At 44.9% G+C, this 14190-nt stretch overlaps 1 protein-coding gene across 1 annotated transcript in view; it reads right to left on the bottom strand.

Annotated features, from left to right (window-relative positions):
* Positions 1-2548: 2548 nt before the first annotated feature.
* ACTN2 (actinin alpha 2) overlaps positions 2549-14190 on the bottom strand; it is a 324822-nt gene continuing 313180 nt past the window's right edge. Inside the window, exons 19-21 of the mRNA XM_069607933.1 lie at positions 13199-13264; positions 11923-12081; positions 2549-4030 (exon numbers count right to left, since the gene is read on the bottom strand). Coding sequence (XP_069464034.1) covers positions 3872-4030; positions 11923-12081; positions 13199-13264 — 384 coding nt within the window. The 3' untranslated portion in view covers positions 2549-3871. The remainder of the gene's footprint in view (positions 4031-11922; positions 12082-13198; positions 13265-14190) is intronic.

Below are 14190 nucleotides of genomic sequence, written 5' to 3'. Positions count from 1 at the left end.
CTAAAACTGACCAGGTGCAAGGGGGATGTATATCCTGCCACAATCATCAAGGACTGTTCACAGGTCCTAGCACCATTCATCACTACCTTCATAAACGCCTTGTTTCCTGCAGGAAGAGTGCACTCAAGTCTCAAGGAAGCCTGGGTACTTCCGCTACTAAAAAAACCTTCCCTAGACCCCTCAGTTCTGAACAACTACAGGCCTATCACTAAAGTCCCTTTCCTACTAAAAATCTTATAGAGAGCCGCCTATCTACAAGTCCAGCATTTCTTAGAAACTAAACATATCCTGGGAGTGCGCCAATCTGGATTGCGCCCAGGCCATGATACAGAATCAGCGCTGCTGGACCTAAAAAAACAGATAAATGAGATTAGGGATAAGGGAAAGCCTGCCCTGCTCCTCCTTCTGGATTTGTCGGCAGAGTTCGACCTGGTCGACCACAAAATCCTCTGTCACCACGTGAATACCTCAGATAATGTCTCACCTGAAGCTACAACATGAATTGCCTCCTTTTTAGAGGGGAGAGTCATGAGAATGTTTGCCTGCGAGAACGCCAGTGCCTAGCCAACACCTATCTGATGTGGGGTACCGCAAGGCTCATGCATATCCCCTACGCTCTATAATATCTTCACCTGACCCCTCTTTGACATCCTGGATTACATCGTCATAGCCTATGCCAACTATGCCGATGACACACATTCTCCTCCCACACACTGGCAACTATCCGGAAGACTGCAACACCCTCAATGCCGCCTTTTCCACAATTCAGGCCTGTATGGCAGAGAACCGCCTCTGCCTAAATGGGGACAAGACAGAGATCCTGCTGGTAGGACCCTTTGAGCGACTAAAAAATATCAAAGACCAATACGCAGAGTTCTATATCGACGACATCCTTGTGCCTTTCTCCTCATCAGTGAAGACGTTAGGTGTATATTTTGATGCCACACTCAATTGCCTCCTCGATAGCCTACACGACCAAAGTGCTGACTGCATCCAGACCCTTTATCTCCACAGATAGCTCCATAACCATTGCACGAGCAGTCATTGGCTCTAGGCCTGACTACTGTAATGTCCTCTTTGCTGGCACCTCATCCAAAAACCACCAGAGGTTTCAAGTCATACAAAATAATGCTCTCTGAGCAGCCCTTAGATTAAAAAAAGGGAGCACATCTCTGTTGCAAGGAGCGCAGTATCGGCAAACAAATCATCTTCAAAACCCAGTGGAGCTCCCTGCCTCCCACCATGAGAGCTGAACCTTCATACTGGGAATTCCGAGGATCCCTCAAAACCTGGCTGTCTGACTAGACTGTGCCGTTTCTCACCTGTACCTGTATGATTGTTTTGGTGATTGCAAGTAACTGGTCTCTGTAACAGTGCCTCGATGCCTTTGGGTTTTTTGTGCGCTTTATAAAAGAAAAAAATACAAATAAAATAAATACATTTGATTCTTACTAAGCAACCACACAAATGGAGACTGAAAGTGGGGCAGGGATAGAAGCCTTTTTAAATACTTCCAGGGAAAGCCCCAATCCATAGGGGAATCGCTTAGCCAGAGATTGATCAAGTGGAGCATGTGATATGGATGGCCAATGGGAGCTGGGAGGAACTCTGCACCAGGGTAGGCTAGGACCAGTTGGAGGGTAAAGCGAAGTGGGAAAAACCAGTTAGACCAAGGGATGGATTGTAGAGAGAGAAAGAGAGAGACAGAGCGGCAAGGCGTTGTGAGGGAAGTGAGGAGAATCTGTTGAATCTACAAGTTGAAACGAAAGAGACAGAACGATCATTGAATCTAATCAAGTCCCATAGGAAGCCCCCGAGGGAGACCATTAGAGAAGGCCATCACCTTTAGGACCTCCTTTGAGACAAGGGATAGATTCAACTGAAATATACTTAGGTTGAAGAAATATTGGCATGGTATAGGGATGCCTGGTCTAGGGAGGTGGGAGCGCAGTTGGAGATTGAGGAAAGCAGCAGGGACCAACCCGAGTCTGAGAAACCCAATTGATTTGAATTGGAAAATACCTGGTTCTTTTTCTAATAAAGTTACTCACGTGATATTTTTAATGCCTGTACACAGCCATGATCAGCTCCATCTCGGAGGTCGACGCCCTCCCTAGTTGAAAGGAAGGATACTACAGTCGCTGGGACACCTGAAACGCAGAGCATATTGGAGACATTCCACAATCCCTATCCGATCTGAGCATAAAGGGATGGAGACAGCGTAGACTTGCGGAATGCTCCATCTTCAAGTCCAAGGACTCGCATAAGGTTGCAAATTAACTCTACTTTAAGAACAGCACTAAGCCAGGGAAGAAAGTTGGTCCGCAACACCATAGTGGGAGAGTTCCAGTGAACTCCCACAGCAAAATTAAAGTTACACTGCATTTACTATGAACATTTTATGAGCAAATAGAACTCGATAGAAAACAATGAACAAAAAGCAATCGCCCTCTTCCGAATGATTCATATATACTTCTGGAGTCATTTAAAAAGACATGCAATGCCTCCCTTTGTGCGGTCTAATTTATAAAATACACATACACAATAATCTGCATCATGTGTCAATTTGCTTTATTAAAATTTTGAAAAATGAATTTTTTATGTATTATACAACTGGACGAACTTAACAACACAAAGAAACAACAGTGGATAAATACTTAATGACGACAACATAAAGCAATAGAACTGTATCTGTTAAAAAAAGGCCAATATTTGTTTTTATTCAATGGGATTACACTAACTCCTGGGGATTATTTTCTGGCTTTCTGGACAACAAGCATGTTCATTTAGCGGCAAGTAGTGTGGGTGCCAACTAGCCATCTGTCATCATGATCACATGTATATAGTCCTCTCCGTTTAGCCAACACTTTCTTTGCTGGGCTTATCATTTTGGGGTTTCCATCGGATGTATGTAGCCTGAAGTTCCATAATGCAAATCACTGTTGGCTAAAATGCTGGGACTGGTTGAAAATGATCCTGATGACATGGGCCACTTGGAAAAGGTGTGGTTTCAGATGTGCAACAAAAAAATGTTATAGTGAAGTGTACAGCATGCTACAATGGACGGTTTTTATCCACTTTGTTTAGGGTACAGCTCGCTAGAAAATGAATTGATGTGATACCTACAAACTGATCAAAGAGAACATATTTAACTGGACACCAAGTTAATGTGTTTGCTCACAGCACATCTCTCTCCAGCGGGGTCAAGGTCTTCACAGATTCGAATATTTATAGGTAGCACAAACCATTACTAACATGGGCAAGTCTTAAATGCCCGCCTGCATATTTGTCACAATGACCCCATCAAATCTGTCAGAAGAAGACTTTGACGTGGCAGGCAAGTCATATTCCTTTGGGAGTTGCAGGGTGGGTTTGTAGAAAAATCATTATATCTTTGTAGTAGGGATTTGCCACTGCACACTTCTACATTACCAGCTGGCTCCCTCTTTGAATGTTCAAAATTGGTGTTCCTTTTGACTTCTTGTCAAATGTCGCAATTAACATTTTCCTGAAACCTTTCAAATCATTGGGGGAAAAACGCAAGACATGTTCAAAACAGGGATTCACTAACACCTGCGTCCAGTCATTGCCCTATAGAAAGCTTCTTGGATGATGGCTAAAAAGAGGATTGTGCTAATGGGATCTTTCATTGATATCCTCTGGCTAGGAGGATTACATTCATTCAAAATCCCTTCCTCAAAACAGAATGCACAGTACTATACACCACACGGCAGAGCAGCTTCTACAGACTGGACAATTTGTGGCTAATCGAACTTCCAGTTAACATTGGATTAGATTCATTACTAATCTCATCAAAGCTTTTAAAAAGCCAACTCTGAATCTGTTGCAGAGCGTATTCTGGAGCAGTGGTCTACAGGTCACTTTCCCCGTACAGAGCTGTGGAGAAGGCAGCGTAATCCAGGGCGCCGGGCACTGTACCACGGCCAGTGTAGGCCAGCATCCTTTTGATGCAGTATTGAGCCTGTTCTGGGGGCAGTTCTCTGCGCAGCTCCTCTGCAAGAATGTAGGGCTGCAAAGAAAGGGGAACATTTAAAAGGCAGGTGTTAGAGAAGCAAGTGAGTTAGATGTACGCCAGCTCTATCTCTATCTGCATACTCTACACAGCGGCTAGAAATCTACATGGTGAACAACCAAATCGACACTTTTCATCCCAGTTCTGGAATAGTTATTGGTACAGCACAGGACCCAGACACCTGGATCAGAAAGTAATGTATGAGATTGAGCCACAGGCACAGAGACAGAGGTTTTCTAAAGGTAAAACGATCAATTTACAGTTGCATATCACATGTATGGCAAATGAAACGTTATTGATATGATATATGATAGGTTATTTATAATGCGCTTAATACCGAGAGGTTTCTAAGTGCAGATCCGGGGATCGAACCTGTGTGTCTCTGTGTCGTCTTGCTTCCAAGGCGAGCACGTTGCTGGTGAGCTATCCTCCCGAGACTTACATATTCAGATATAAAATTCCATTAGAGTAGTGATAAAAATTCCATCAAAAAGCAAACATTACATACAGTGCATCCATTCAGCAGAATCAAATATTATCATAAATATTTTAAAAAATGAGTAAATTCTGCTTCTGTTAAAATTACAAGTGAGTTCTGGGGCTTCCTCGCAGCTTGACACCAAACATACAGTACCGTCCTCGATTCATTCATATGTTTCGCCGTTTAGCAGTAGATCAGACACTATCACTAGTGTCGGTCTTAGCAGGTGTAGCCATCTTCAGGATGTTGGAACATAACTTTTCTTTCATAAGGGTTTTTTAAGACGTGCAATTGACTGTTTCCATCACGGCAAAACAAAAAGACCTTTTGAACATTCACCCGGGTCGTAGTTAAGACAAGCATGCCTCGCAACAGTTGAAAGTTGATGCACCACTACCGCTTCTTTCCTTTGTCTGTATGTATGCATCGAATTGAATAAAGAAGGATATTTAACCCAATCCTGTTCTATCTCACAGAGTGGGTTTCAAAGATTTTGAAAAAAAACCTTAATGAAAGAAAAGAGTACCATTGTTTCCAAAACTATATGTTCCAATGTCCTGAAGACGGCTACACCTGCTAAGACCGATACTAGTGATAGTGTCTGATCTACTGCTAAACGCCAAAACATATGTCGACTATCACATTGGCTAAGAAACATCTACAAGCCTATCTTTGTTGACAGGATCTTGATAAATATAATATCTCTGCTTCTACCCTATTAGACGTTTGTGCAATTAACACTGCACTAAAATTAACACGTACTAACCCTACTTTTGTTTTGACTATGAAATAGCATTTTAATGATTTTCCCTTGTGTAATTTGAGTTATTTCTGTATCTGACTTTTAGATGCCCCCCTTTAAGGGTTCCTTTCATGACACTTCAATACATTTTAATATTTTGTCATAGCCTGGTTTGGGAATACTCCTTTTTAAATAATGTACTGCCCATTAAACCGTTCCTGGGATTTTTTACAAGTCCAATATCTGTACGTCATTCCAATTAATCTCGAGATGAGATTTGGGGTAATTACCTTCCACTGTGCTCCTTCTTACATGTTCCTGACCCAGGAAGGTTGTCCCCCATAAGAAACAGGGTCTTCCCCTATTTCTGATATCTGTCTGTGAGGACAGCCACCCTGCTGGGTGATTGACCGGCCCTACGGCTGTGAATGAATGGGAACTTGCACAAAAGGTGAGGTTTTTGGGACTAGAGGCAGAGTTGACCACTGGAGGACAACACCAGATGAAAAGACATGAAGAGATGCTAGCAGCACCCACCTGGACCGCAAAGTGCGTGGTGAAGTTCTGCAGCTGTGCTGATCCCGTATTAGTTTCGACTGGGAAGACCATTAAGGGACGACTTTCTCCCTTTGGGCTGGTGGGACCCACTGGACTCGACAAATGCTTCATTTTGGAGCAACCCTTGACTTGCTCTGACTTTCCAAAGCGGCAGAATCCCAATACCCCGGCATGCCTGACCATCATCGAGTACATTGTCTCCGGAGGTGCGAATCCAGCCAAAACTTTGTGAGCATTCAGAAGGCACTACAGAAGCAGGAAACCTTCACCCAGAGTCTCCTCAACAGAGCCCAGGACCAAGACATCAAGTATCTTCCAACTGGAGCTGTTCGTTCTTCGTTGGCGCCGAGAAAAAGGCGCCAAAACCACAAAAGGCTGCTGAATCCAGGAGAATCCATTGCTGCAGAGTAGCCCGCCAGGCATCCTCCCTTTTGTCCCCACAACCAAGGATCACGAAGAAGGGTCTGCTACACTGCAACAGGAAGGCATCCAGCTGCAACCAATTCTTCAATTCTCAGGTACTGTGGGGCTTGGGGTACATCTACCTTTTGCCATTTGTGGTGCTTCCTAGCTTAGGGAGTACTATTTTAAACCCTTTTGCATGAACCTCAACTCACCTGCACTGGCCTTCCAGCGTGTGCTTCTTCAAGGTGGCTCCTCTTGAGCTTCTGTGAGATTTCTACTGAACTACTGACTGTTTTAAAACCTTTTCTAAGAAGAGGGCATCAAAACTTTGAACTGGCCCATTGGCTCTGGCTGTCCCGACTCCCTAAAGGCTCCTCTTCTGAACCTATTGGCTTTGGCAGTGCTTGTTCCCTCACAGGTTTTAATTGGTGAACACTATTATTGCTGGGATAAAAGATGCCCACATCCCTCTGGTGAATATAACGGTTGTAATACTTATCAAGTATGTTCTGATCTGACTATAACTTTGCCCTCGTTGAAACTCAATATTGTAATGGTGATCACAAATAAGTGCTAATACTGACCTCCAATGACGTCACTCAGTGTGCTGGAACATGTTTAGTATAAGAAAAGTTTACTCGCCTACTTCATTGTTCTTGTTGAACTGAATCCTAACGTTTGAATTCATATTACTATTAGTTGCTGCTTTTTAAAGGTTGTCTAGTTATCCTTGTGTATGCATAAATAAATATGTATCCTATAACTTTAAGTGTGTAAGAGTTACTTGTTCTGTATTTACTAATTTCATTATAAAGCTCTACAGCTCACATTAACCTTCTTAAAATAAGCCTGGCTGCTCAGTCATTCTACCAACTTGTGTAGTACAGGCCTATATTAAAAGGTGGGTTGCCTAATACCTATAGTCTTGTAAAGTTCCACACCAGTCAGGGCCGGTGCTATCAATAGGCAAGGTTAGGCGCTTGTCTATATGTGGAAATGTTAGAGCGGCAAAATGCTGCTTTAACATCTCCACACTAATTGTATACTAACTGCCTTGCATGTGATAGCACCAGCCCTGACTGTCTGCAAGCTGAGCTGGGCTGCAGCAGCATACGACCAGGTGGCACTGCCACGCCGCGAAGTTTGGCGTCGGGTCAGGATCATGAGTAGCATGGGCATGGCAGCGCTGGCACGGTCCGGCACCTGTGCATTTGCACTCCACGTTGCAGGCCATGAACGAAGCACCATACGTGCCCCCTCGAGCCTCAACCAATCGTCGTGATGGTCATGGTATAAGTCTATCAGGGAATGCTGCAGTGCACTGTGCAGCATGGCTGAGCCCCCTGTGCTGAGCCTGTTAACTGTAATTGGTCCACCATCCGGACCGACCATCAGATGTGGTGGCCTGCGCACCCTGGCTGGAGGCTGGCAGCAGCCTTTTGCTGTGCAGTGCACCAGGCTAGTGAGTACCTGTCGCGTAGGCCACCCATCCTGGAAGTGGCGGCCCCTGGTGTGCTGTGAGAGCAGCCCTAGGGCTGGGCTCTGCCTTTACTGGAGCCTGTGCTGAGAACAGTCCGACGTCACACAGGTGAGGACTCCACACTAATTGTATACTGCCTTGCCTTGATAGGATCGACCCTGCTTCCTTCGCACACTCCCTCCTCCTCTTCAAATCCCCCTAGCAGGAACTGGTACCTGCGTTAACATGTGTGCTCTACTGTACTGCGCATGCAACACTCGGAGACTGACACTGTGCAGATTGCATGCTTGTGTGTGCCCTGTGTCTCCTTCACACTCCACTACACAAAAGTCAGTGCGTCCCCTGCAAACACCTTTAAAACATAGTTTGGGTTGCACGCCCATTTGTACCCTTAATCTAAATGCACTGACTATAACAGTGGAAAATAGCACGCAGTGTCGGCAATATATTATGCATTAACTTAGCTCACTTTGTTAACACGCCTGCTGTAGACACCCCGCCTGTGTGCAGTACAAACCCTTCCGGGAAATGGCACTAATGCAAGCAGGACGGACTTCACCTTTCGACCTTCCAGGGTCAATCAATAACATGGCTGCAATTTCCTTCCTTGGGCAACACTTGTTCTTGACAGAGCCAGGACTTTGAATAATGTAGCCAGTCCTCCACGCTATCCATTTGGGGATTTGGAATATAGCTTTTCAACGCATCCATTGGAGCTGGAGGCAAGAAATTCACGGAATGCCCCACGTGGAATAAATACGGGAGGTTTACTGAGACCCTGGAATGTAGGCTATCCCAGTGTCCCTGCAGGTCGCAGAGTCTTCCTAATTCCCTGACATTGTTTTAGTGATAACATCAAATGCGAGGAACATGGGCGGGCCGAGTTGCCCCATCTGCCTTCGTTGGACACTTGTGCCCATTTGAGCTTGCAGTCCATTGACTACCTAAGGCCATGCTAATCCATATGGCCAGCCATTGCCACCCACTTCCTGCCCAAAACGCATCCACTTGTGGGATATCTTTGAGCTTGCTTTACTAAAGCCAATAGCCCCATATCGCCAGAGGTCATCTCAGAGTCAGCCCTCTGCCCCATCCGTCAGGCTGCACCAATGGCAAAAGATGTTTGAGCAAGTGCAGTTCATTACTGCTCGGTCACAGCTCTGCTAAAGTAGGTCACTTTGAAATACAGTTGTTGCTTAAAAAAGAAAAAGGGGAGTTGGGGGCTGTGAGGAGTGCCGGCTCATCACACTTCCTGTAGTACTGGGGTGCAAGGTAACCTATTTAAGGGAACATCATGACACTAATTTATTTTTACTTATTTTATTGTTCATTTATACAGTGCTTATACACAGGTGGAGTACTTCAAAGCACTTCAAGGGGGGGAAGGGAACAAGGAAATACAGTAATCACCCTTAGGCCTTGAAGTTTCTGAGTGATTGACAGAAAAATTAGCATACGCAGCCTGACGGCATTTCACCTAGTGCAAGTGCATGAAGTGGTACAGTAGCGACCAAGCTAGGGAGAAGGGACAGAAAAGGGGGTGGGGGGGCAGGACGGTATGCAGTGATTATCATGAATACCAAAATAACTAATACCATTATAAGAAACCTAAAATAACGAATTCCAAAATATTGAATTTGGAAAAAAACAAATAAAGGGGTTGGGAGAGGGGATAGTGGTTTTGGGGCTGGGGTAAAAGTATTCAGAACAGAAAATGGGGGGGTTTTGGGGCGGAACCCCCCAAAAACAATAAAGGAATTTGTTATTTGGGAATTCGTTATTATGGTATTCGTTATTATGGTATTCATTTTTTTGGATTCGTTATAATTACATGTAACCGACAGGACAGACAAACTGACTAGTCCTGGTACATTTAGGTCATGCATGCATATAGACGGAGGTGCGAGGAAGGGGAGCCTGGGGGGAACAAAGGAGTCCAGTCCAGCAGGGCCCTGAGTTAAGTGCAGAGATGTTGCTACGCTCATGGAGCGTGATCTGAAAGTGCAGTAATGCTGAACATATAGCAGTGGACCGGAGACAAGCACAAAAGACGGGAAGGGGAGCCTGGGACCTGTAAGGCTCTGGAGGTGAACCAGGCAACCAGTCAGCAAAACTGAACTAAGTTAGGGAGGAGAAGCTGGGTGGAGAGAAAAAGAATGGCGGTTAGCAGGCAAGAGGGAGAGAGAAGGTGCAAGAGAAGAGGAAAGTCTTGAGGAGTTTACGGAACTTAAGATGCTCCGGCTCAACACGGAGAGAAGAAGGGAGGCTGTTCCAGAGGGAGGCACCTGCAGAGGATATAGATCTACCCCCAAATCTTTGTTTGTGAAAGTGGCTCACCCGCAGAGAGTTGGAAGAGGATGAGTGGAGGACTCTAAAGGGAGAGTAATTCAGAAGAGAGCCTTGTGGATTATGCAGAGGGTCTTGAACTTGATCCTTGCATCCACAGGGAGCCAGTGCAGGGATTTTAGCGCCAGAGAGATGCAGTCCCTGGGCTTGAGGCCAAGGATAAGTCTTGTGGTTCTGTTTTGGATGAGTTGTAGAGGACAGAAAGTAGAGGTAGGAAGATTGAGAAAGAGACTGTTGCAATAGTCCAGCCTAGAGAGAACCAGGGCTTGCGAGGTGGTGAGTCTCTGGGGGAAAGTGAGAAAAGGCAGAATACCTCTCAGGAGGTGCAGTTGGTAGTGGGACATTTTGGAGATGTCTTACATGTGAGAGGAGAAGAAGAGATGACCCCTAGATTTTTTGCTTAATTGGTAGATGAGGGCGTAGGACCTATGGAGGTCGGCCAGTGTGAGAGTGGGAAAGCACGAGCAGGGGTCCCAATGAGTACAATCTCTGTCTTACTGGCAATCAGGCAAAGATCGTTAGCAGCAAACCAAGACTGACCTCCAGATAGACAGTCAGGAATGAGCGAGGAGGAGGCCAAGGGTAGCTTGAAAGAGAGTTGCGTGTCATCCGCATAACAATGAAACTTAGAGGTAAAGGTAGAGCTCTTGTGGGCTTAGGGGGCCATGTAGATATTGAAAAACCAGGGGGATAGGTTAGATCCCTGGGGGACACCACAAGTAGAGAGAATAATAAAGGAGAGAAAGGACCCAAGTTCCACCTGGGAGGGCCGGTCAGAGAGAAAGGAGGTGAACCACGCCAGGGTCTGATATGTGATGCCCAGGGTATCACGGAGACAGACGATCAGAATGTTGTGGTTTACCATATCGAAGACAGAAGAGAGATCAAGAAGAATGAGGACAGAGGGAGAGTTACAGTCAAGATTTGAGAGCAAGTCTTCACAGGTGTTCAGAAGAGCAGTTTCCGTGCCTCTGGATGCTCTAAAGCCAGACTGATGGTCACAGAGACAACCAACAGATTCAGTGTGGAGGGTAAGTTGAGTGATAGCAAAACAAAAGAAAGCCAGACTGTGTTTACTTTACTTTATCAGCCAGCATCAGTCCTCAATACAAGCAAAGCCTGTGTACAATAAGTGTCACACTGACATGAATGCTCCATGCACTGTGAAAGAGTCCCTTTGAATAATAACACTGCACAAGCGATTAGCTCTCGGTTTCTGTTCCTGACCACCTCTCAACCTGCCATCACCCACTACAAGCATATGTGCAGCGGACACACAACCGCATCCAGCTCCTTCATAAAGGAAGCCAGCCTGCCTGGATACAGTGTACCAGCGACATGCTAGTGCTCTTGCAGTTTAATGTGAAGAAAGTGCATTGGAGTGAAGGTAATGAAATGGGTTGCAGCAATCAGTAACAAAATGGTAACGTTTGGTTCAGAACGGTTAGGCCCCGGAAAGATCGTGGTGGGGGGGGAGTGGGGGGCCAATCTGACAGTTTGCCTATGGTGGCAAAATTCCTAGCACCCGCTCTGACACCAGTTGGACAAATTCTTACCTAAAATTGTACAATTACATTTATACAATGCCCGACATACAAGCATGGCAAGTGGCACTCATAATTACAAGTAACTGCTGACTGTCATGCGGGCATGCAAGGCAGCGTTTACTCACTTTGCACGGCGAGGTGCAAAAGTGCAGGCAAAAGACAGCATTCCCATGTGTAAGTCACCTTTTGCCCTGCAAATCTGCACTCCGCTCTGCCGCCAAATTACTCATTTAACGAACACCAGCACAACTTATTTCCATTAAAAATACACATGGTCTGTAAACATACACGCGCACATGTTAAAATAAATGGCATGCTGTGCAAACTGACCTTATCAGCGGCTAAGATTCGGAAGGAAGCTACGACTTGCTCGGATGTGTCAGTGTCCGCAGTCTCTCTGGTCATGAAATCAATGAAAGACTGAAAAGAAACAGTTCCGGTGCCATTGGGGTCAACGAGGACCATAATCCTTGCAAACTCTGCCTCGCCCTAGGAAATGGACGAAAAGCAAAACGGTGCTCGTGAAAAGTGCATAGAAAAACAACCAATTAGAAATGCAGTAAGAACCGGGCCAACCCTGCACTGTGGGTTATGTTCCCAATTTGATATTTATAAAGTGGCCGTTCTCAGTCAGTAACAAGTTAAAGCCTCCACCCAACAATATAACCATAGCTATTCACACCCCAGGCATGAGAGCCAGGGTGCAAATGCCTTTCTTAAGGGGATTCACCTTTACGCGTCTCCCACAAGGTATTTCCCTTACAAACACTACACAGAAGGCTGGTTAGCATGTAGAAAGTGTCCGTTTCCCATGCCCATGATGGCAGCCGATCAGCAACAGACCTGCAGAGGAGCTAAGTGTGAACCAGTGTGTGGGGTGTTGGCGGGGATGGGTTTAGCACCCTGTGGGATGAGGGGAGCATGTGTGGAGGCTGGTAGGTGTTTTGAGGGCAGGGCAGCACACAGTGCTCTGGGAAAAATGGCGGCTCGGGAAAAGGCACCGGGGGCATTCAAGGAATGCAGGCTTTACAAAATAGTAAATCCTGCATCCTTGGCCATCTGCCCCTCCCCTCAGTGTTAACAGTTGGTGTTTTTTAGAAATTTCCCTTAATGACATCAGCGAAATGCTTATAAAACATATTTTTGGCATAAACTAAATTAAACTAAATTAACTTAAACAATAACATTTTAGGTTGTATTTGTACCTTAAATATTCATTACAAACTCCCCATCCCTTGTGAATTGACCAATTCAATATTGTTCTTCTGGGCCAAGAAAGTTGCTTGAAACCAGGATATTACCATTCACATTCTATTTTCTGAGCAAAGGAAATCATATACCGAAACTGCTAGCTAAGGTGAGATGAGGTATTTATACATTATATTGTAATCAGTTAGCATTTAAGTGTCTGAATAAGTGCCCGGCTGTAATGGTTTTCTATTTGCAGGTGGTACATTCAACACAGCAGTAGAAGCTAAGTTTGACCAGCCAAGCTCACCAAGACATCGCCTGATACAATTAAAATGGTCCCTTTAAAATCAATGTCTGGCAACATGAAATTAATGTAAAGAGAAGCTGAAGAAACATTCATAAATCTTTTACATACCAAGTCATAGCCCATTGAAATGAGGCAAGCTCTAAAATCATCGTGGTCCATCAGCCCATTTTTCTTCTGTTATGCCAAGTGCAATGAAACGTATACAGAAGGTTCAAGGTTTGAAGGCAGGTGGGAGGAGCATCAACATGTCCGCGTAGGGTCAGAAGAAGGATGTTTCCGTGCAACCAAGCGTGAAGGTCAATAGAGAAGATTTGGTTTTCAAGAAGAATGACCAAGAAGCAGGTAACAAAAAAAGAGACGGGACAGAGGGCACGCAAGCAGGGAATCAAGCACAAACACAACAAAGAGAAAGACACAACAGGACAAAGAGAGAGAGAAATGCAAGCAAAGATAGTTTTAGAGTCAGGATATTGATAGGAAACCAAAGGCTTCTTCTTGTGATACAACATCATAATGGTGATTTGACTGTTTACAGAAAATCCACAGTAACATATGAAGCTAAGGGAATCCCCTTTGGTGTCAGGCCTTCGCACTATTTGTTCACCCTCCCTGAAGCCTAACCTTTAAATCAGGGTATATGAATCCTCAAAAGACATAATATAATGAGTAGTGCAGTGAACATGTGTACTGCATTAACAGGCCACGCACACTGCTGTTCAATAGCTGCCCTTTCAAACAAGTGTAAGGAATAATCAGTTGTCAAGATGCATGCAGATCATCGAACTTCACTTTGTGTGCCAGTCCTCTCGGCGGGTCACTGAGGAGGCCCAACATTCGAGGAATGTGGCTAGCGCATCCTCTTCACAAATATCTTTCAAAATCAATATTCTGATGTTTTGGAAAAGCACGCAATAAGATTTTGCTTCTCACATGACCCTGGAATTGGTAATGACAAAGGGCACAACACTAACTACTCATGTTTCCAGTTTAATTTGGAACATGTATTGTGGTAACATTAAGAAGAACACTCATCATCATTTTAATCTAAAAGATTTTGTGTGACAGATTCAGACGTTTTGATTACCAGGATTAATAACCAA

This window comes from Ambystoma mexicanum, chromosome 4q, assembly GCF_040938575.1.
Source record: "Ambystoma mexicanum isolate Mex_15411 chromosome 4q, UKY_AmexF1_1, whole genome shotgun sequence".
NCBI lineage: Eukaryota > Metazoa > Chordata > Amphibia > Caudata > Ambystomatidae > Ambystoma > Ambystoma mexicanum.
Note: the sequence above shows the minus strand (reverse complement) of the source record. Positions and strands in the feature narration are given on the sequence as shown.